The 24,627-nt window shown below is 36.6% G+C and overlaps 1 protein-coding gene across 1 annotated transcript in view; it reads left to right on the forward strand.

Moving 5' to 3' along the window:
• The window catches only part of LOC103261089 (lipopolysaccharide-responsive and beige-like anchor protein), a gene marked incomplete at both ends in the record, with an annotated part of 464,304 nt that overhangs the window by 202,934 nt on the left and 236,743 nt on the right, over positions 1-24,627 (forward strand). The window contains one exon of the mRNA XM_008058703.1: positions 4,027-4,135. Within this exon, the coding sequence (XP_008056894.1) occupies positions 4,027-4,135 (109 nt within the window). The remainder of the gene's footprint in view (positions 1-4,026; positions 4,136-24,627) is intronic.

The following is a 24,627-nucleotide window of genomic DNA, read 5'->3' on the forward strand; positions in this document are numbered from 1 at the left end:
TTTTTTGAGACAGGGTCTCTCTTTGTCACCCAGGACGGAATGCAGTGGTGCTATCATAGCTCACTGCAGCCTCAAACTCCAGGGATCAAGTGATCTTGCCGCCTCAGTCTCCGAAGCTAATTTTTTTTTTTTTTTTTTTGGTGGAGACAGGGTCTTGCTGTGTATACAGGCAGATCTCAAACTCCTGGTCTCAAGCAGTCCTCCCACCTTGGCCTCCCAAAGTGCTAGGATTACAGGTGTGAACTACCATACTTGGCCTTAACTTTATCTTGTAAAATTTATTTGTTTCTTTATAATTAATTTCTGCCCTTGTCTTTGCTATTTTTGCTTTCAGTTTTTTTTTAATGGCTTTTATTTTTCAGATTTCTTCAGTTGGATACTTAGATTTTATTTTGAGAGCATTTTCCTTCTTTCGTGTATTTATTTAGTATATAAATTTCTCCCTAAGCATAAGCTAAGGTTTAGCTAAGTCACACGTTTTAGCCTATTTTTCTATTATTTTTCTGCAAAACATTTTCTAATTTTTATTATGATGTATTCTTTTATGTTTGGGTGTTTTAGAGTTGCGTTCATCAATTTTCAAACGTGGAGAGAATGATATTAATTACTTACTGCTATGATAACAGTATTATCAAACTTAGCCTTAAAGAAACGTACATTTATGAACTCACAGTTTTTCTTGGTCTGGAATCTGGGCATCATTTAGCTAGGCCTCTGCTTCAGGTTCACTTACAGGGCTGCAGTTAAGATACTGGCCAGCACTGTAGTCTCATTTGATGTTTGAGTGGCACAGGATTTCCTTTCATGCTCATGTGATTGTTGGCAGAATTCAATTCAATTGAGTTGTTAGACTGAGAGTCTCAGTTCCTTGCTGGCTATTGTCTGGGGCTCTTACCTCCTTGCCATGTTGGCCTCTCCATAGGATTGTTCATAGCATGGCAGCTTTCTTCAGCCAAGCCACTAAGGCAGTGGGGTCACTAGAGTCTGTTGGCAAGTCGAAAGTTACACAGTTATTTAAGGTAATTATGGACATGGTATTTCTTCAATATTGCCATATTTTTCTACTCTTAGAGGCAAGCTGTAGCACCTTCCCACACTCTAAGGAGAGAATTGCATATGTTGTGGATACCTGGAGGCTGGGAAAATTGATGGCCATCTTAGAGCCTCACATGGAGTGTTCTATATGCTGTTATTTCTTTCTAGTTTAATTCTGTGATGTTTAAAAACATGCTCAGTATGACTTCTTCATTTGAAATTCATTAGAGATTGTTTTGTTTGTTTTTTGTATGGTCAGTGTTTACATGAAAAGAATGCTTATTTTTCACTTAGTGGATGTGTAGCGTTCTATATATGTCATTTAGGTCAGGGATGTAATCACATTGTTATAATATTCTATAGCTTTGTATCTTCAGTATCTAGTGATAGGCCATATTCTTAGAAGTATATACCTTGAGGATCTCAAAATACTAGATTTCTGTCTCTCTCTAGTTCACTTATTCCTTTATTATTTAAAATGTTTATTGCTTTATTTCTGAGTTTGCTTCTTAAAGTTCTTTTTCCTCATACTAATTAATTTTTGTTAACTTTCTTTTCCTGTTTTTTAATTATTCATCTCTTATGAATTTTACTTTTAATCTTTGTTCAACCTTATATTGAAATTATGTCACTTATAAGCAGCCTATACTTTAAATATGTTTGGCAATAATTATACTACTGAGTGTTTACTTTCTGTGTATTCCTGAGGCAGGTTAAAATTTACACTCTTATTATTTGTGTCTTTTATATTTGCTCCATATTTTGTGTTCCTTTTCATTTTTTCCCCCTTTTCAACGTAATTCTTTTTGCTCAATTTTTTTCATATTAGCTTGTTGGAGATTATATATATAAAATTATTTTGAGTTGGAGTCTCACTCTGTCACCTAAGCTGGAGTGCAGTGGCAGTTTCCTGGCCACTGTAGCCTCAACCTGCTAGGCTCAGGTGATCCTTCTGCCTCAGCCTTCCAAGTAACTGGAATTACAGGCAACTGACACCACGTCCGGCTAATTTTTTGATTTATTGTAGAGACGAGGTCTTGCCATGTTGCCCAGGCTGGTCCCGAATCCCTGGGCTCAGGCTATCCTCTCACCTCTGTCTCATAAAGCGTTGGGATTACAGGCGTGAGCCACTGTGCCTGGCAGCTATGTATTCTTTTAGATACCTTCATTGGTTACCTAGTGATTTTAGCACAAATGTTAGACTTGTTAACATCTTATGTAAAGTAGTACTTTTACCAGTTCAGTACAGAAAAGCTGTATCACTAATTCATTTAGTTTATCTTTTCTTGTATGTTGTTGTTACATATTTTAAGATGGCAGTAATCTTAAATTCTAAAAGTCATTATTACAGTTTTAATAATGTTGCAATGTCCAGGTGTGAAACTTTACTGTCTTGATTTTCTGAATCAGTTTTTTTCTATTTAGTTTTTATTAATTTGTTATTGTCTCTTGTGCCTGTTAATTGATCATTGAATGTTGGAAATTGACAAAATTATGAACTTCACAGCAAGTTGGATGATCTTAGAGTCTATAATACTGAGTGATCTATCACAGAAGCAAAGAACTGAGTATTACATGTTCTCACTCATAAGTGGACTTTGAACAATTATCATAATACTATAAGAAAAGGATGTCAGTAGTGGGAAATTTTCTGGGGTGGAGGAGGGTGCAGCGGGATTGACAGTAATGGGATTCTGCTGGGGGGAGTGGGGAACACACCTCATCAAGGGTACCTGTATTATGAACATTTGTATACTTAACCCTGAATTGTACCTCGCATCTTTAAAATAAAAAATTTAAAATAAATAAGTAAATAAACAGGATAAATTTAAGTTCCTATATGAAGTACTTTTTTCTAATGAGGTCTTCCTTTTAATTTCTGATTAGCATTTAGAATAGGGATTGACTTTAGGGACTAAGCTAATTCAAGGCTGGATTTTTTCTGTCCTTGTGAGAGTTTGCCCTACTTCCAGTTTGTCTTCTCCTAGAATGTAACCCTTCTGAGGTCCTCTGAAAACCTGGGGTTTTACTGAGCCCCTCTTGCATTGGTATTTCTGCTTTTTTCTTCCCACCCTGACAACGTTGCTTAGCTTTTAGGCTACCAGTTAATCTAGATACAGATTACCAGAATGTTATGTTTCAGCGTTTGGAGCCTGGTCTATTTCCTGTTTCCTGGGGTGTCCCTGGATTCTTGCTGGGATTCTGGGCAGTCTACCAAGACCCCTCTACCTTGATACACTGTGACCTCAGTTTGTGTCTGCATAGCTCTGTGACACTGATGACAGCTCTGTTGCCACTTGTGAATAGCCAGTGCTTCAGTGAGAAAAGTCACATTGAATGTCTTCTGTCCGCTTTCTTCTTCAGGATCTTCACTGTGTTAATCTTGGCTGCCTTTGTAACTTTCCATTGCCTTTAAAAAGATTAAAACAGCTGGGCTCGGTGGCTCAGCCTGTAATCCCACGCCTTTGGGAGGCTGAGGTGAGTGGATTGCCTGAGCCCGCGGGTTCAAGACCCGCCTGGGCAGGCGAGACCTCATCTCTACAATAAATCAAAAAAATTAGCCGGGCGTGGTAGCGTGCGCCTGTAGTTCCAGCTACTTGGAAGGCTGAGGCAGAAGGATCACTGGACCCCAGCAGGTCGAGGCTGCGGTGGCCGGGAGCGGCCACTGCACTCCAGTCTGGGCGACAGTGAGACTCCAACTCAAAAAAAAAAAAAGATCAAAACAAAACTTCAAGCCAGCATTTTTAGTTGCTTTTGTAAGAGGGTTAGTCTTATAGAAGCTTCTTTGTTGTTGCCGGAAGGATAACCTTTTTCTGTTGCAGTCTTCAGTTTTTTAGTGTGAACTAATAGTACCTTATTGGGTATGATGTCAGAAAAGGAGAGTAAATATTTTTTCTACCCAATATAACATGATATACCACTTTTAAGCAGTGAATGACCCTATATGTTGTGTGTATGCATATATTTATTTGATAATATTAATCTTTTTAGGTTGCTTAGCCAAACAATGAAGGATCATCTGGTGAGAGTAGCAAATGAAGCTGAATTTATCCTGAGCAGGCAGAGAGCAGAGGACATTCACAGACATGCAGAATTTGAGGTAGGTTACACATATGGTTGGTATGAGGAAATTACTGGTCATCATGGGAAATTGCTTGGATAAAATGGCAGTATGGTCTAAAAATAATTTTATGTGTCAACAAAATTAAGTTTATAGGAGAGTCTTGGGGATTCTGCGAAGATAATACAAGTCTCTTTACCCCTCTTGTTGCAATTTCACGTCAGATACCAGTTGATCAGAGCAACTTCTGTGTTTGGCTGACCTAATTTTAATAATGGAAGGTGGGTTTTGGCTCTGATGGTTTTCCTATAGAGAAAGTTAGTTAAGGACTTTGTCGTTGTGGGCCCCCCCCCCCCCCCCCGGAAAGACAGAGCTACTTAACCAGAAATGAAAATCTCTGTGGCAGAATTAAGATCTTCCAGGTTTCCAGAGAGAAGCTGAACACAGAGGTGAGATGTGGCTGTACCCTAGAGAGCATAACAATCTTTGTAGTTGATGAAATGAGGGAACACATAGCTTTCTTCTTGAATTCTCACAGGAGGACCAAGTGATAGACCCACCCTGGACCACTTCTTATCTTAGTAGTTGCACCTGAGCATGTGTAACAAATTTGAATATGTCATAGAGGAAATTAATGGTTTCGTAGCTATACAAATGACCAAAATTCACCTAAGATGGACTGGAAAATTTGACAAGATTTGCTATGGAATTGGAAAAAATTTTAAAAACTATGGGTTCTTTCTAGCATATCAATAGCAGATAAACTCATTTGTTGCTCATATTTTTCTGGTACCTTAAAATGTACTGCTCCAAGTGCATTTTAAACAACCAATAAACCTGACAATTATCCTAGAAAAATAAAACTCTAGAAGACCAATTTTATTTAAGAATATAAATATAAAATTTAATCTACACCTTAGGTGTATAATTCACCAATGTAATGAAAGAATTATTTAGAATGACTAGTGAGAATTTTTTATGGATCATAGTATCAGTTTTGTTTAGAAATAACTCAAGACTTACAAAATAGGTGCAGGAATAATGCAGAAAGTCCTATTCATTATTCTCTTAGATCCTGTGTTTATTGAACTTGTACCATGTTTTTTCTTTTGTCTTTGTTATTTGAATTTGAGAGTAAGTTAAGGCCAGGATTCCCTTATATCTTAAATATTTTAGTGGAAATTTCCTAAACCCACTGTGTATCTTAATCTGGAACAATTATCAAAATCAGAAAATTATGGGGCCAAATGCTGTTATTTAATCTACAGACTCGACTCATATTTTTCCAGTCATCTCCTTAATGTATTTCCAAATGAGGGAAAATGTTAATGGTACAAAAATGTTCATTTTTTCTCAAATTTATGTATAAAAGGTAATGCATGATTCATTAGTAAACCATTCCATTAGAATGACATTATATTTGGGATTTAAATATTCCCCAGAAAAAAATGTTTTAAACATTTAAATATTATAATTGGATATATATGTATTCAGTTAATATGTGAAAATAAATGTTTTAATAGCGTTAATATTTGTGAAAAAGTAACAAGCGTGTACTAGCCTCTCTAGATATTATTATTAAAACAGTAATATAAAGACAGTACATATTAAAAATCTTCCAGATAAGATGAGCAATAGGATGAAAGATGACATAGTAAATGTCCTAGAAAAATATTTGGAAAATTATAAAATTAGAACTTAGACATTTGTGAGAATTTGGTAACCATGATATGGGGATATTTAGAAAGTATAAATGTAGAAATAGACATCAATTACTACCTATAACATTAAGCAGATGGAAGATACCTTCAACAATTTGGAAAAACATATTATACTTGACTGACTGATAACTGTTTAATATGTTGACTTTACTAACAATTTTCTTTTGAGATGATAAGTAAAAAAACAACTCAGTAGACAAACACTCAGAGGGTATGAATATGAAATTCAGAGAAGAGCAATGACCTATTAAAAGGATATGCACGCAAATATTCAAAGAAATGTAAATTATAGAAGTCATGATCTGTCACTTTCCTATTCTCAGATTGAGGGAAAGTAAAAATAAAGATAATGTACTGCTGAATAAGGGAGATGAGTAATGCTGTTCTTTTTTTTCTAATTTTTATTTTAAAATTGTGGGGCACAATTCAGAGTTAGGTATACAAATATTCATTGTACAGGTACCCGTGTTGATGAGGTGTGGTCCCCCTTCCTGGCAGATATTGACTACTGTCAGTCCCACTTCTCTGCCCCCCCCAAAGTTTTCTGCTACTGTCAATCCTTTTCTTATAGTATTACAGTAGTTGTTCAAGGTCCACTTATGAGTGAGAACATGTAATACTCAGATCTTTGTTTTTGTGAAAGATCCCTCAGTATTATAAACTCTAATTCCATCCAGGTTGCTGCAAAGTTCATGATTTTATTCTTCTTTTTCGCTGCGTAATATTCCATCGTGTATATGTACCACATTTTTTTTATCCAGTCCTCTTTTGATGGGCAGCACGGTTCCATGTTCTTGCTATTGTGAACAATGCTGTGATAAACATATGTGTACAGATATTTTTTATAGAGTGACCTGAGTTCTTCCAGGTATATTCCCAATAGGGGGATTGCAGGGTCACATGGAAGTTCGATTTTTAGAACTTTTAGGAATCGCCACACTGATTTCCACAGAGGTTATACTAGTTTACACTCCCACCAACAGTGTAGAAGTGTTCCCTTTTCACAACATCCTCTCTAGCATCTTTTTGTTTCAAACAAGGGAGGTTGTGTGATGTCAGAAAGTTGTCCATTTCCTTTAGGTTTTCAAGTTTGTTTCCATATAAGTGTGCATAGTAGTCTCTGATAATCATTTGTATTTTTTCCGCGTCAGATGTGACTTCATCTTTTGTGTTTCTGATTTTTTTTTTTTTTGAGTTGGAGTCTCACTCTGTCGCCCAGACGAGAGTGCAGTGGCCGCTCCCGGCCACCGCAGCCTCGACCTGCTGGGCTCCGGCGATCCTTCTGCCTCAGCCTTCCGAGTAGCTGGAAGTAAAGGCATGCGCTACCACACCCGGCTGATTTTTTGATTCATTGTAGAGATGAGGTCTCGCTGCCCAGACAGATCTCGAACCTGCGTGCTCAGGCAATCCACTCACCTCTTTCTGATTGTGCTGATTTGGACTTTTTCTTTCTTTTTCTTGGTCAGTCTAGCTAGGGGACCATTGGTCTTGTTTATCCTTTCAAAAACCAGCTGTTTGTTTCGTTATTTTTTTTGTATTATCTTTTTGTCTTCTATGTCTTGGATTTGAGCTTTTATCTTAGTGATCTGGATTTTTCTGTTGAAGTTAAGGTTTTGATGGTCTTGCTTTTCCTGCTTCTTAGGTGACTTGTTAGGCTGTTAACCTGTGATCTTTACATTTTTTTCATGTGTGTTTCTAGAGATATGTATTCCTCTCTTACTACTGCTTTCATGGCATCCAAGAGATTTTGGTAAGATGTTTCTTCATTTTCATTTGTTTTCAGGTAACTTTTATTTTCTGTTTTGATTTCCATGTTGACCCAGGAGTTGCTTTGCATCATGCTGTTTAGTGTCCATGTCTTTGTGGGATTTTGGGGAACTTTGTTGGTGTTAATATTTATTTTTATTCCACTGTGGTCTGAGAATGTGCATGGCAAAATTTCAGTCTTATGAAATTTGTTTATGTTTGATTTATGGTCAAGGATGTGATCGATCTTAGAGTACATTCCATGTGGTGATGAGTAGAATATATATTCTGTGGTCATTGGGTGGAGTGTTCTGTAGGTATCAGTTAAGTCCATTTGGTCAAGAGTCAGATTGAGGTTCTGGATCTCCTTGCTAATTTTTTTTTTTTTTTTTGAGTTGGAGTCTCACTCTGTCACCCAGACTAGAGTGCAGTGGCTGCTCACGGGCACTGCAGTCTTGACCTGCTGGGCTCCGGTGATCCTTCCACCTCAGCCTTCCAAGTAGCTGGAACTACAGGCGCATGCTACCATGCCCGGCTAATGTTTTTTATTTATTGTAGAGATGTGGTCTCGCCAAGTTTCCCAGGCGGGTCTTGAACCCACGGTTTCAGGCAATCCACTCACCTCAGCCTTCCAAAGCATGGGATTACAGGCTCCTTGCTGATTTTTTGTCCTGATGATCTGTCTAGTGTTGTGAGTAGGGTATTAAAGTCCCCAGCTATGAGAGTTTAGAGTCAATATCTTTTCAAAGTTTGCCTAGAAGCTGCTTTATGAAATTTGGTGCTCCTATGTTGGGTGCATATATGTTTAGGATCAATATTTCTTGCTGAAGGATTGAACCTTTTATCATTATGTAGTAACCTTCTGTATCCTTTTTAATTTTTGAGAGTTTAAAGGGTATTTTTTCAGAAATTAAGGTCACAACTCCTGCTTTCTTTTGTGGTCCATTTGCCTGAAATTTTGCTTCCCATCCTCTTACTTTGGAGTCTATGAGTATCTTTTCTGGTGAGATTAGTCTCTTGGAGACAAAATATTGTTGTTTCATGATATTTTATCCATTTTGCCACTCTTATGTGTTTTCAGTGGTGCATTTAGTCCATTCACATTCAGGCTAATTATTGTAATATAAGGGTTTATCCTTTTCATGAAGTACTTATAGAGTTGTTGTTGTTCCTGCTTGTTTGCTTCTTTTGATTTTTGGGTTGATTCATGTGTGTTTTCGATCTTTTTCCTGTACTCTTGTGAAGAACATTGTCATTCTTTTTTCCTTTTCTTCTGTGTTTATTACTTTTCTTAAGTATTTCTTGTAGGGGTGGTCTGGAGGCAGCTTAAGTTCCTAGGGATTGGATGTCTGGGAAAGATTTTAATTCTCCCTTATTGATGAAGCTTAGCTTGGCTGGGTAGGTTATTCTTGGTTGAAATCATTTATCTTTGAGAACTTTGAAGATTGGGCTCCAAGCTCTCCTAGCCTGAAGTGTTTCTGTAGATAATATACTGCTATTCTAATTGATCTTCCTTGGTAGGTAGTCTGACCTTTTTCTCTTTCTGCCTTTAGGATTTTTCCTTTTATACCTTTTATACCTACTTTGTTTAGGCAAATTATTATGTGTCTTGGAGTTGGTCTTCTCATTTGTTACCTTGCAGGGGTTCTCTGAATCTCTTGTGTTTGAATTTTTGCATCACTGCAAAAATGAGTGAAGTTTTCTTGAATAATTTCATGGAATGTTTGTTCCAGGGTGGTCTCTGTCTCTCTTTCTGCCACAGCAATTCCAAGTACTCTTAGGTTTGGTCTCTTGAAGTAATCACTTATCTCTTGAAAGTTTTATTCTGTCTTTTTAAGCTTCTTTTCTATATTTTTGATAGTTTGGGTTAGTTCTATATTTTCTTTTTCAAGCTCTGAGATTCTTTCTTCTGCTTGGCTAATTCTGCTTTCCATGCTTATCATTTCATTCACAGTATTCTTTACTATATTATCTCAGTTTTCAACTCCTTCCTATTTTCCTCTTGTCTCTCAATTCTTTTTATTCTCTCTGTTAATGTCTTGATGTCTGGGTTTGTAGTATGTGACCAGCCATTCTTTGGGCTCTTCATTGTTTGCGTTCTGAAGTCTTTTTCCTCTGTGTTTCTTCTTTTGGTTTTTATTCTTTTTTGTAGATTTTCCTCCCCACTTTTTCCTTTTTTCACTGTGTTCTTTAATTCTGTTGTTCATGGGTGGTGGGGTTGCTTTTACTTCTGTTTGCTCAGTCTCCTATTCTTCCTTATGTGAATCCTCTGGCTTTGTTCAATTCTGTAGCTGAACTGTAGATTCGGACCTATACTTTTTGAAGTTTTGAGATTTAATTGAGGGGGTGCTGTGATTCAAAATCTATCTGCAGATCCCAGTATCCACCGACAGGTGTATGAATATTCTGGAACCCACTTCCCCTGCCTTGTAATCTGTCCATGCAATGGGGGGTATAGGTTTGCTCCCTGAAAGCAAAATGAGGTAAGAAAAGAAAAAAGAATGGAACAGGGAATGGGGGGAGAGGAAGGTAGAAAGAGAGAAGAATAAGATGGAAAACAGGCAAACATACCAATGAAAAGAGACACAAAGACCAATAAGAGTTAAAACAAACAAACAAACAAACAAAAACCAAAACATACACTCATACAGACATACAAGCTAACCAGCCTCCTTATTGGTGTACTATTCCCCTACACAAACATGAGGTCTAGAGAAAAAAAAAAAATCATTAACCTAACAAAAACAAAGCAATTATGAAAATGTTATCAATAATAGTGAGAAGCGAGAGAAAAGAGAAAAAAGATGAATAAAAACAAAGAATAAAAATAAAAATATTAAAACAAGGGAACCAAGAACTCTTGAGATTTTTCCTCTAGTCCAATGTGCTTTCAGCTCTGCTATCTAGTTCTCGTTGCAGGCTGTTAGGGTTCCTCAGTTAGGAACCCTAGGGTCAGTTGTCTCAGGCCTGCTATGTAGGGTAGATCAGATCTGGGCTCAATCAGCTTGCTGCCCGTCAAATCTGCCATTCAGATCTGACCTGTGTCTGATCTAGTATGGGGGGAGGGCACGGGGGGGTTCTGTCTTTCCCATTTTGATGCTATTACCGTAGATCCCAAGTTGGAGGCTGGGCATAGCTGTGCGAGCTGGATGGCGCAATGCAAGATGGCGATGGGGCAGGTCGGTCGTGAGGCCCTCCTTGAAAGCGAGTGTCCATAAAGTCTCTGGCTCTCCTCAGTGGCTGCTGCTCTCATTGCTGCCAGACTGGTCTTCACACACTTCTCTGCCATGGCCTCCCGCTCCGCCTAGGGTGACCCTTGGCTCCCAGCGGTGTAGAGCTGCTCCCACGCACCGCATTACTGACGCAGTCCCCAGCACTGCGCCCCCCTTCCCCACCCCCGCCTGGGGCGACCCTCGGCTCCCGCCCTGTGGAGCTCCAGCCTTCCCCGCCTGCTGCACTACCTGGCCCAACCCTGCCAGAGCGGCCCAGTACCACGCCGACCTGCATTGCCCGGCAGTCTTGCATTCTGCCTTCCCCAGCTGGACCCAGGCTGCAGAGGAAAGAGAGATCAGCTGGAGCCCTGAATGCTGTTCTTTTATATTGCTAGTGGAAATGTATATTCTTAGTCTTATGGGAAAGCAGTGTGATCATATCTATTAAAATAATTGTACACACACATACAGATTCCCATTTATTCAGTAATAAATAAATTGTGTAAATATAATTCTTAGAAATAAAAGTAATTGGATGTAAGGATAGATTTACAAGACTATATACTGTAAATTTAGCAGAATAAAAATTAATTAAGAAAAGAAAGAAGGAAATGTTTCTTTATCAAAAGAGCCATTATTTTCTAAAGAAAAGGAGAATAATAAATTTTGAAAAATTATGAGGTTGACGGATTCATTTTTTGAACAACAGTTTTAAGTTATAATTCACCAAACCATATTACTTGTTTTTTATTGTATTCACAACAGTGAATTTTGTATCACATATTTCACCTTACACCCTGCTATGCAAGCTGAGGACATTAATCCCCTTGTACTTCCATTTATTTTCTTTCCTCTTACTTCACAATCTTTAAAGTTATATTTTAATTTTCATATTGTCTAAATGTATATATTTATAATTTTATTATAAACATTCTTATACTACTATTCTATATGTAAGTGAACTCAGTACCTCACCCCATTCCCTCTTATTAGTCACAACTTATTTCCAGATTTTATCCATCTCATTCAATTTTTAGTGTTCATTGTTATTCTTTTTTCTGTAAGAAGTTCATGTGTTCTATACACTTAAAATTTTTTCTTGATTAAGAATATTTGCTTGCTGTCTGTGAACTTGAATGACATTCTGACTGGCAATATTATTGATTAATACTTACATTCCCATAGAATTACATTCCCTTGTAGACATTGCTTTATTGTTTTCTGGCATTATATGTTGCTTTTAGACAGTCTGATAATTTTCCTCAATTTTTATTTACTCTTTCTGCCTTTTACCTGAGATTTGCAATTCAATTCTATAACAGCAATGTGGCTTAGTGTTGAACATTATTTATCAAATTATCTTGGAACAAATTTTCTTGTTAAAATCTGTAGATTTCAATTTTTTTCACTTAAATTTTTTAAAAGTTATATTTGAAATTGCTTTCTCCCCTTTATTATCTTATTGAACTAATCTTATATTACTATAAGTAATAGTAATGTATGTTTGTCTTTCATGTATGTTAGTATTCCTTAATTGTTTTACTTTAATCTCTAGCAGTATTTCTCCACCAGTAATTAATCTTTTAAGTTTTATTTGGTCCTTGGTAGTTGTACTTTATACATTATGACTACAATCATTATATTTTGTTCCTGATTGTGTTTATGTACGATTTCAACTTCTGTCTTTGCTTAATCACTTATTTTATCTTGACTTCTATTTTATTTTTAAATTAGGTTTTTGTTATGTTGTTCATTAGAAGAATATAATCATGGATAATTTTCTTTTATTCCTTGAGCTATATTTTCACCTAGGGTTCTTTGTCCTTTGTATATAATCTTAAAGTTTTATTTTATTATTTTATTTTTTTATTGTTTTTTGACTTGGAGTCTCACTCTGTCGCCCAGACTGGAGTGCAGTGGCCGCTCCCGGCCACCGCAGCCTCGAGCTGTTGTGCTCCAGCGATCCTTCCGCCTCAGCCTTCCACGTAGCCGGAATTACAGGCATGTGCTACCACACCCGGCTGATGTTTTGATGTATTGTAGAGATGAGGTCTCGCTGCCCAGGCAAGTCTCGAACCTGCGGGCTCAGGCAATCCACTCACCTCAGCCTCCCAAAGGCACGGGATTACAGGGTGAGCCACAGAGCCCGCCTTAAAGTTTTATTTAAAAGTTTATTAGCTTATGTATTCATTCATTGATTGTTGGTATGCTTGTATAAGTACTATGTTTTTTCTTGTCATCTTGTTTATTCTTACAATATCTGCTTAGGTATTGTGTTGGCTTAGACAAGCAGGGTATAATAGTGACTTATTCTTTTCTCCCTATACTGTAATAGAAAGCAAATTTTCCCCTCCTCATCTATAGTTTGATTTTTGCCCAATATTCTATAGCCTGTCATTTGAGATGGATGAGAAGGCTTTCTTAGAATACCTATTTCTCTCTTACAAGCTATTTTTAAATGTTTTCTATCAAGTTCTTTACGTCTTGTAAGAGACTATAGATAATTCTTGTAGGAAAACGTGCTTAGACTTTGAATGATTTTTTTTTTTCCCCAGTCAGTTAAGAGAATAGTTTGGAGTTTACTTCAGTTGTGAAAAATCAGGCTCACTTTTCACTTTCTTGCTTCAACTGTTTTTTCCTCTGTTGGTTTTTCTAGATTTCCAGTTAGAAGAGGAAAGTGATAATGTTACCTATTCAGCTTGTTTCTATCCATATTTGAAGGATGAGGAAAATTCTCTTGTTAATTTACTAATATTTCTTTGAGGGCATGGGGACATACATGGTTAAGAACTGAGCTTTGCTGGGCTCGTTGGCTCAGCCTGTAATCCCACGCTTTGGGAGGCTGAAGTGAGTGGATTGCCTGAGCCCGTGGGTTCGAGACCTGCCTGGGCAACTAGGTGAGACCTCATCTCTACAATAAATCAAAAAAAAAATTAGCTGGGCGTGGTAGCGCGCGCCTGTAATTCCAGCTACTTGCAAGGCTGAGGCGGAAGGATCGCCGGAGCCCCAGCAGGTTGAGGCTGCAGTGGCCGGGAGTGGCCACTGCACTCCAGGCTCGGTGACAGAGTGAGACTCCAACTCAAAAAAAAAAAAAAAAAATAACTGAGCCTTGCTGTTCCCTTAGTTCTAGCTTCAGTGTGCTTTCTTCTCCTTGGGAAGCAATTACTTAATGTTTCATTCTTTATGTTCCCCATGTTGTTGCATTCTTTTTTAAAATTACTTTTGTTAAAAAAATTGTTTTTTGCTAATTTTTCTTCAAGGAAAGAAATTGCTATTTCAGCCTACTGAAATCCTTATCTGTAACTTATTCCTTAGCGTACTATCTAATTGATTATAGAGAAGTCTACTTTATTGTAACTCTTGCTTGAGATTGCAGTTCTTTTTATTTAAAATTTTAGTGATTATGGTGATGGGTAGTATATTAGTTCTTTTGTATATGATTGAGTGAGGATATGGAAGAGGAAGTGTGCACTTCAAAAGAGGAGAAATATTTCTAGGACACTCTTATGCCGGAGATTAAACTGATTTGATCTAAACAGTATTTATATTTGCAGTTTAGGTAAAGAATGATGATTGCAGGAGTCCTTATGCTGTATCAGGAACTGTTATGGCTGTTAAGTATTATCTAATTTAATCCTTAAAGTAAACCTCTGTGTTTGTATTGTTATTATCCCTTATTTTATAAATTTGAAAATAGCATACAGCAGAAATAACCCAGAATTACAACTGGGATTCAGATTTATGCAATTTACTTCTTTATTCCTTGTTAATCTATACATTTTGTTCAGATTTTATTAGATTTCTATAGAATGTGTGAATTGGATTTAATTGTGGAATACATAGCAGCTTTATTCTGAGCTATTCAATTGTATGCTTTTTTTTTTTTTTTTTGAGTTGGAGTCTCACTCTGTCACCCAGGCTTGAGTGCAGTGGTACACTCATGGCCACCCCAGCGTTGACCTGCTGGGCTCCAATGTTCCTTTTGCCTCAGCCTTCCAAGTAGCCAAAACTACAGGCATACACTATCATGCCCCGCTAATTTTTTTTATTATTTATTGTAGAGATGAGGTCTCACCCAGTTTTCAGGACTGGTCTCGAACCCCGTGGGCTTAGGCAATCCTCTTGCCTTGGTCTCCCAAAATTTTGGGAATACAGACTGAGCCTCTGAGCCCAGCCTGTATGCTTTATCTAGTGTAGTTTTTCATTTCAATCTTCATCATCATGTGAGGTTTACAATATTGTATAGTACTAGTATAAGGCATTATAATAAAAATACCAAAATAAAATCAGAAATACTTTCAAACAATTTTTGTTGTTGCTTAAGTTTTTAGTAGAGAAAATATATTTTTTCCAACTCTTCTACATCAGAGTCAATTTTAAGACTGCAAATATACATTATTATATTTACTAGTCTTTTATTTTAATCGAAGGAAAATTACCCTTTGTTTATAAACAAAATCCAACTGATTTAGGCACAGTCATGTTCTAACCATATTGCTCTTAAATTATACTCTATCAGATGGGGCATATTTTTCCTAGACAGGTTATATTTTAAAGGTTATCTATATTCAGCCTTGAATGCATGCTATGTATTCTTAAATAATATATCTGAACTTTATCTACTGCTAGTTATACTCTTCTGCAAAAAAAAAAAAAAAGACATTGTCATATATTTAATACAGCATTTGTGGTTGTAAAGTAGCTGACTTGTTTCATTTATTATCAAGGGATTGATGACAGTGTAGATCTGAAATGCACATCTCTTTAGTGCGTTGAATGGTTATCACTGAAGTGGGATATACTTGACATCTTCTGCTTTTGATTTATGTAGGGGTTCCATGAATGTCATGACATCATTGATTAGCTGTACATCTTAACTTTGCTTTTAAATCTTAAAGCTGTAAGCAGAATGTTTATGAAAAAATAATCATGCAGAACATTGGTGTTTGTCTTCTAACTGTGGTACAATTATAAATATACACATTTCAAGGCAAGCTTTTCACTGAAAAGGTTGCCTCTCAAATTTTTAGTTTGTTTAATCTAATGTTACAGATCTGTAAAACATGTGATTAAGATTTTGTTTAAGCATCTTTGTAAGTTAAAATCCGCTTTGGTAAGAATTTCCTAGTGGTCTTTTTGTTAATGTTGCTTTGACTTTCATCTACTATATTGTTGAACTCACTTTTTTAGCTTCAGTGGAATTGCAAACCAGGTGGCCTATCAGTTTACTTATTTGAAGTAATGAAAATGGATAGTCTTTATTTTTAAAGTGAAATAAAAGCCATGAAAGCACTTGATTAACTTTGTTTTGTTTTGTTTTGTTTGTGTTGAGGGATCTCACACTGTCACCCATGCTGGAGTGCAGTGGCACAATCACAACTCAATGCAGCCTCAACCTCCTGGGCTCAGGTTCTCCTTCTGTCTCAGCCTTCCAAATAGCTGGGACTACAGGCATGTGCCACCACACCTGGCTGATTTTTAAATTTTTCATATTATTTATTTATTTATTTATTGAGTTGGAGTCTCACTCTGTCGCCCAGGCTGGAGCGCAGTGGCCACTCCCGGCCACCGCAGCCTCGACCTGCTGGGCTCCGGCGATCCTTCCGCCTCAGCCTTCCAAGTAGCTGGAACTACAGTTGTGCGCTACCACGCCCGGCTAATTTTTGATTTATTGTAGAGATGAGGTCTCACCAAGTTGCCCAGGCGGGTCTCGAACCCGCGGGCTCAGGCAATCCACTCCCCTCAGCCTCCCAAAGGCGCAGGATTACAGGCTGAGCCACCGAGCCCGGCTTATTTTTTTATTTTTTGTAGAGATGAGGTCTTGCCATGTTATGTAGACTGGTCTTCAGCTCGTGGGCTCAAGTGATCCTCCTGCCTTGGCCTCCCAAAATGTTAGGATCACAGGCGTGAGTCACATCACTTGGCCTATGTATTTTTCTTTTGAATAGAGAATTCAAATATTTTTTCACATTAACAAGAAAAATATATTCAGCTAAATGGTGGACTTTTTTTTTTATCAGTTGAGTACTTTTAAATTTTTAAAAATTTAATAAACTCTTTTATAGCACCACTTATTTTTCTAAGCTTTTAAAAAGTATAAAATGAATCTTGGGCTGGATGTTCTGGCTCACGCCTGTAATACCAATACTTTGGGAGGCTGAGGCAGGAGGATCATTTGAACTCAGGCGCTTGAGTCCAGTCTAGGTAACATAGTGAGACCTCCTCTCTACAAAAAATGAAAAATTAGCCTGGTGTGGTGGCTTGTGCCTGTAGTCCCAGCTATTCAAGAGGCTGAGTCAGAAGGATTACCTGAACCCACGAGGTTGAAGCTGTGGTGAGACATGATTGTGCCACTGCATTCCAGCTTGGGCTACAGAGTAAGACTCCCAACTCAAAAATAAATAAATAAACAAAATACATTTAAATAACAATTCTTTGAAATGTTGTTATTTTTATCAGACCAATTTTATAAATAAGAAAACTTGAAGCACGAAGAGACTGAGGGTTTGTTCTGTATCATACACCTAGTATGTAGTGAAATTTAGATTGAAACCAGGTAGTCTCAGACCCAGTATAATCTTATGACCACTTTGGTATGTAGTCTCTCTAACATTATCTATTAAGTGATTTAATACACATTGTCTCATGTTTTTTTAAAACCCTTGCCCAAAGTCATGAACTAGTGGTGGCAGAGCAGGAATTTGATACAGGCCCGTCTGAATCACCATGCCACCTTCATGCAGGCCTGGATGCCCAGGCCTGCCTCTGAGGGTTCCTCATTTCCCCCCAATAAAGGCTCCCTCCTAGACTAAGCTCTCCTCAGGCTCTCTTGAACTGTTTTTCAAGCAGCCCTGACTTTTAGGAAGATTCTCCCTAAGTAAGTTTAACCAGAAACTCCTCCTCCCCAAATGTGATCACCCTTCATATCTAATTGGGTTCCTCCTTCTCCATCATCCCTCAGGTAGTATTTGATAACCCTGGCCTGCCTTCAGCAAGAATCCTGTTGGATCGACCTAGCCAAAATCCCTCCTCTTTTTCCTGATGTTTCTGGTTAAACTTCCTTATTCCTCTTAGTAATTTTCCACCCATTAACCCCACCTTGCTTCCTCATTATAAATTCCCACTTGCCTGCACTGAATTTGGAGATGAGCCCATTCTCTTTCTCCTACTGCAAAACCCCATTGCAGCAGTCCCCATGCCCCTTCCTTCCTTCCTTTTTTTTTTTTTTTTTTTTGAGTTGGAGTCTCACTCGATTGCCCAGGCTGGAGTGCAGTGGCACACTCACGGCCACTGCATCCTTGACCTGCTGGGCTCAGGTGGTCCTTCCTCTTAGCCTTCCAGGTAGCTGGAGCCACAGGCATGCACCACCATGCCCGGCTGAGTTTGTTTGTTTGTTTTGAGTCAGAGTCTCACTCTGTTGCCCAAGTTAGAGTGCAGTGGCATGCTCACAGCCACCGCAGTTTCAACCTGCTGGGTTCAGGCGATCCTTCCACCTCAGCCTTCCAAGTAACTAGGACTAGCACACTATCACACTCAGCTAATTTTTCTTGATTTATTTTAGAGATGAGGTCTCGCCAAGTTGCTCAGGCTGGTCTCAAACCTGTGGGCTCAGGCAATCCTCTCACATTGTCTCATTTTAGTACCACAACAAATTTGTGAGGTATGCAGGATACATTGAAAGAATGTGATTTAGCTTTGATATGTATAGCTACTATGTTACTACTATGTTTAGCTACTAAGTTGATGATTTTGAGCCAGAAGCCAGGTTTCAATAACAGTAACCCGGTACGATCTGTCCCCAAACCATCTGTTGACTTCATCTTACCTGAATTGTTTTGGTATTGTAATCATGTATTATTGAAGATATTCTTGGCAGTTCTGAAGGAGTGTGAAGCATATTAACAACCCATAAAGTTTGCATTGCAGTTATGACTAGTGAGTATGAACACTACTTCATTATGATTATGATAGTTTAAAAAAATAATCGATTTTTTTTTTTTGCTCAAGCAAACAAAACCTGTGTTAATGATTTGATTTATAAATGGCTTTATATATTAAAGGTTTTAAACTTTGTTTCATTTGTGTCAATAATTTCTCTCAAATTTCTTTTTATCATGCACATTTACATTTTAATGTAATTCAATTTAAAGGTTTTCTTTTATTAGTGCTTTCTTATTTTTAGGTCTAGTAAATTATTTTCCATTTCAAGCACAAATATGCTCATAGTTTCTTGTAAATTTTCTGTGGTTTTTAATCTTTTTTTTTTTGAGTTGGAGTCTCACTCGGTCGCCCAGACTGGAGTGCCATGGCCGCTCCCGGCCACTGCAGCTTCGACCTGCTGGGCTCCAGCGATCCTTCCGCTCAGCCTTCCGAGTAGCTGGAACTACAGACGCGCGCTACCATACCCGGCTCATTTTGATTTATTGTTGAGACGAGGTCTCGCCAAGTTGCCCAGCTGGGTCTCAAACCCGCGGGCTCAGGCAATCCACTCACCTCAGCCTCCCAAAGGCTCGGGATTACAGGCTGAGCCACTGAACCCGGCTGGTTTTTAATCTTTGATCTTCAGAATAGGAGATCCTTTTCTTTATATTTTATAAGATAATCATCTAATCTGGTTTTCTCCAAAATTATTTCTCTTTGGATTGCCAGGCTTTGTCACATGTTACTCTCATGTTGGTAAGGGGTATATGAAGGGATTATCTGTGTTTCATAGATTTTTTTTTTCCTTATTGCTCATTATCCAGTCATTAAGTTAATGACATTTTTATATTGTAACTTTTCTTTATGAAAATTTAAAAAATATGTGAAACTAGACTGTAGTATAATGAATACCCATTATCTAGATTTCACAACCATCACATTTTGCCATGTTTGCCTGATTTTTATTTTTTGTTGAAGTGTTTGAAAGTACATTATAGACTTGGTAACATTTGACTATTTAGTACTTTAGTATGAATCTTTAAAACATGAGGATATTTTCCTATATAATGGTAGTATCATGATTTGTGAAAATAAGTAAAAATAATACACTAATTTTTCTATTACCTAATGTCTGAGTTTAAAAATTGTGTTTAACAGCCCATTTGAACTGACAACGATCCATCCAAAAACCACACATTACAGTTAGTTATTAAATCTGCTTAATTTTTAAAAAATTTTGAAACAAACAAAACTTACAGAAATATTACAAGTTTAGTACAGCATATTGAAAGAATAAAAACAACTTTAATGAGATACAACCTATTTAACTTACAATTTCTCATTTAAAGCATAATATTCAATCGTTCTTTTTAGTGTTTTCAGAGTTATACCACTATCACCACAGACAATTTTAGAACACTTTGATCACCCCAAAATCGATACCCCATACCATTTATCAGTCACCTCCTATTTTCTCTCAAACTGCCCCTAGGTAACTACTAATCTGCTTTTTTTTTTGTCTTTATAGATTTGCCTATTCTTATGATTTTAATTATAATTTCATATGATGTGTGATTTTTGTGATTGACTTGTTTTATTTAGCGTAATGTTTTCATGTCCCACCTGAATTATAGCACTTTTAGGGATGAAAGCATGTTAGAGTCTGTTATCTTCTAGGAAGGATTACTTACTTTCCAGAATTTAGTTCATTTATATTTTTTTGCCATCCTATCTTTGTTAGGGTTGGAATAATGGTTTTTTGCATCTTCTGTACAACCTAATTAGAAGCCAGCATTCCTCTGAATTTGTTAAAATTTAAATTTGAAGATTGGTAATATTGCCGGGCTCCGTGGCTCAACCTGTAATCCTGCGCTTTGGGAGGCTAACGTGAGTGGATTGCCTGAGCCTGTGGGTTCGAGACCCGCCTGGGCAACTTGGCAAGACCTCATCTCTACAATAAATCAAAAATTAGCTGGGCGTGGTAGTGCACGCCTGTAGTTCCAGCTACTTGGAAGGCTGAGGCGGAAGGATTGCCAGAGCCCAGCATGTTGAGGCTGCGGTGGCCAGGAGCGGCCACTGCACTCCAGTCTGGGCGACAGAGTGAGACTCTAACTCAAAATAAATAAATAAATAAATAAATAAAAATAAAAGATTGGTAATATTTTTATAGTTCTAAAAATACAAAAGAGTTTACAGGACAAACTCTCCTTTGCACCTCTGTGTTAGTGGAGTCAATGTTATCTATTTTTTGTGTTCTTTCTTTTCTTCCCCAAGAAATATTTTATACAGGACCCATGAATATGTTATCTGTCGTTTTACACAGAGGGATGCATAGGATATAAATTGTTATGTATCTTGCTTTTTTTTTGACTTAAAATTACATCTTAATGTTAGTATATACTGAGCTTACTTTTTTATGTGTGATATAATAATCCATTGTATTTTCATGTCTTGATTTATTATTAACAACATAAAACAAGCTTTCATTATTTAATATTTATGTTGTTCCCATTCTATGACATTATATGGTGTAGTTTATACCTGTGTATTCTGCAGTTCGTTGTTACATATTTTTTTAGGTATTTAATTTTATATTTTTGTCATCTTTAAGATTATCATATTGTTTTCTTAATGGAATACATGATAATATATAATGCTATATATTTTAAAAAATTTTAACTTATGTTATGTGGATATATTCTAACAGGTTGAGTATGTTTTTTAACATAACCATTTCTAACTTTTATAAGGATATACATTTTTTTGAGTTGGAGTTTTACTCTGTCACCCAGACTTGAGTGTAGTGGCACCCCATGGCTACCATAGCCCTGACCTTCTGGACTCAGATGATCCTTAAGCTTCATCCTTCCAAGTAGCTAGAACAACAGGCATGTGCCACCATGCCCAGCTAAGTTTTTTGATTTATTGTAGAGATGAGGTCTTCTCATGTTGCCCAGGCTGGTCTCGAACCCCTGAGCTCAGGCAATCCCAAAGTGCTGGGATTATAGGTGTGAGCCACCGCACTCGGCTGAAAGGATTTTTATAACTATAAGTGATCTTAGTTTTCGTGTTTTTGTTATATTCTAATGTCATAAAATAAATAGATCAGTAATTTTTCCCCAAAAGGCATGTCTAGGAATTATTTATTGATTGGATATGTTGTTTTCTAATTCATTTGTATCTTTTGGTTAATTATAATATTTTTCTCCCCCTGCATTCATTTTGTTTTTCATTTTGCTTTATTTGAATGCTTAGTTTCACTTCTTTTTCAGTAATGAAACCAAATCAGGATATTCATTTTCTTTAGAAGACAGCAGTTCTCTTATCCTGTTTTAAATTTTTTTCAATGTGGCGTTCTTAGTTTTATGATGTTGTGAATTATCTTTTTCATCTATATTATATTTCTAAAGAGTTTGTTCTTCATTGCTAATTCAAATTTTGTTTTTCTTTTCTTATTTGATTGCCTTGTGAATAGATAATATGACCTATAGAAAGTCTAACTTTGAAATTTGTTGAGGACTTTTACTTGGCCTAATTTGATATTATGCATATGTTTCCAGCCTTTTATGTATGTAAACAAAAGAGAAAAACTATTGTAAACCACAACATTTTAATCTATAATCATAGTAAATTTTTTACTGCAATTTTCTAATGAAATTAGGGAAATGATTATCAGACCCATTTCAAAAAAATAATTGAATATTGTACGGTTTTTCACAAGAAGATTAAAAAAAGGAATGACTAGTTTTATGAAAATTGTGTGGAAATTATATTATGTATCATGTACTAGAACATATCTTAATGTATCTTTCAGATTTTTGAATAGAATGATTTTTTTTTCTTATCTTTATTTTTATATTTTTTAAGTTTCAATAACTTTGAGGGATACAAATTGTTTCTGGTCTGGACTTTTAGATTACCTACCAACCTTGCCTTGCGCATTGTACCCAATAGTTGATTCTTTTTGTCTGTCCCACCATCCTTCTTCTGAGTCTCCAGTGTCCATTATGCTATCAGATTTCTGAAGAGAATAATTTTTTGGTGTTTTAAAATCCCAGACCATCTCAAAGAAATATCTTTATAGATTCATCATCTCAGACATTTATCATAATAAAAAGTTAAACATGAAAGTAGCAAACTGTTAGAATTCTTTTTATATCAATGGATGAAGTGATTAAAAAGTGGTATTTTCATACAATGAAATGCTGTTTTTTCATATATATGACATGATACATAATGTATGCTTGTGTGTTATATATGATATATTTATGTGTTCATATGTAAATTCTAAGAGGTGTGAAATTACAAGTTAAAATAAAAATTAAATCCTTAATGTCAGAGATCTGCTATGAAGTTGAAAATTAAATTCTCCAATAAGTGTTGTTTTTAACAGGCCTTTAAAAAAATTTTTTTTTTATTAAGACTAAATTTATTCAGTACCCTAGTAAAAGTTTTGATTATAAGTATCTAACAGTATAAAAAGTACAAAACAGATCTGTGGATTTCTAGTATATTAATACAAAGTGCATGACTACATACAGTACATCCTACAGGCAAAGAAAGGTGGAAAGGGAAAAAGAAGACTGTGGTTGAGGCCTAGTAATAAATAAATAAATACAGAAGTAGAGATGATCCATATTATATATATCCTACCACCAATACTGCAGCCAAAATGTACAAAAACCCATTTCAAAATAACTCAGGAGGATGATAATGGCTGGACTCTTGTAATTCACCTCAAATACTGTGAGAGTCTATGCATATGGTGGCTTGAAACATGTAGGTGTCATCCAAAAGGAGGAAATATAAAATGTTTAGATTAAAAACTATAAAAGTATAGGGTGCCCGTAAAAGGTGGCTCACTCCTTCTTGTTAAGCTACCCAATTTTTAAAAACCGGTTTAAAAAATAAGCACTGGGTCATGTCATTCTAAGGCAGGCAAATGCTTCTCTCTCATGAAAAGTCTGAACTGGTGATATACCTTCCCTGAACATTTAGAAAAGAGGCAATAAGAATACTTTGGTTTGGGTTCAAGTGAGAGGATTTTAATGAGAATTTTAGAACTGAAGAGCTCCAAGTTCAGGATATCTCAATGTTCAGAAAGCCTGACTAAAAGAAGCCAAACCAAAACCAACCCACTTACCACTCACACACACCTCTTTTAATACTTTTACTTTAAATAGAGTGAAACAAAACATCCCTAGTATGTTAAAACGGGTCTTATACCCACTCTATACAGATAAAAACCTTTACAAAGGTCAACTAAAGTAATCCAGAGCTAAACTGAATTGTGCAGATTTTCAGTGAAGTCATCAAACAGTCATGTAACACAAACAAAAGTCAAAATTTACACACTCAGCGAACCCTCTAAGAAATGTGCCCAAGAAGCATTAACCCTTCTTTTGTGCCATCCTGAAGACTTGCACATTTTATTTTTCAGGTAGTTTAACATTTTTAATGGAGTGTGTTCTCTACCACGTGGTAATGCTTTGGTACTATTATTCATATAGGTTCTCACTTATCGTAAGACTTGCCATTTCCCCAAGAGGAGCTTTGATTCTGCTTTAGAAGTTTAACACAAATTAAAATCTTTGTCGAATATTAGTATGAAGGGAGGTGGTATGGTATGCAACAGATACAGTCAAGTTACATCTCTGTGTATTTAGAAATTACTTTCTCCCTCAAGGTATTTCCAACAGAAAGCGCGTGTCCTGCTTAATAATCAGTAGTACAGGTTTGAATTATCACAACCTGGCAAGACCATAATACTTCAAAATTATCAACAGCTACCTCTAGGGGCAAGTTCATGTTACAGACTTATGACAAATTTATTATCGTGAGGGAAAACAAGTGTAACCAGCCATCTTAAGAATGCGCCTTTGGGAGGGTGAGGTGAGTGGATTGCCTGAGCCCACGGGTTCGAGACCCGCCT

The sequence above is a fragment of the Carlito syrichta genome, unplaced genomic scaffold (assembly GCF_000164805.1).
Source record: "Carlito syrichta isolate Samal-C Ts95f unplaced genomic scaffold, Tarsius_syrichta-2.0.1 Scaffold303603, whole genome shotgun sequence".
NCBI classification, from domain to species: Eukaryota; Metazoa; Chordata; class Mammalia; order Primates; family Tarsiidae; genus Carlito; species Carlito syrichta.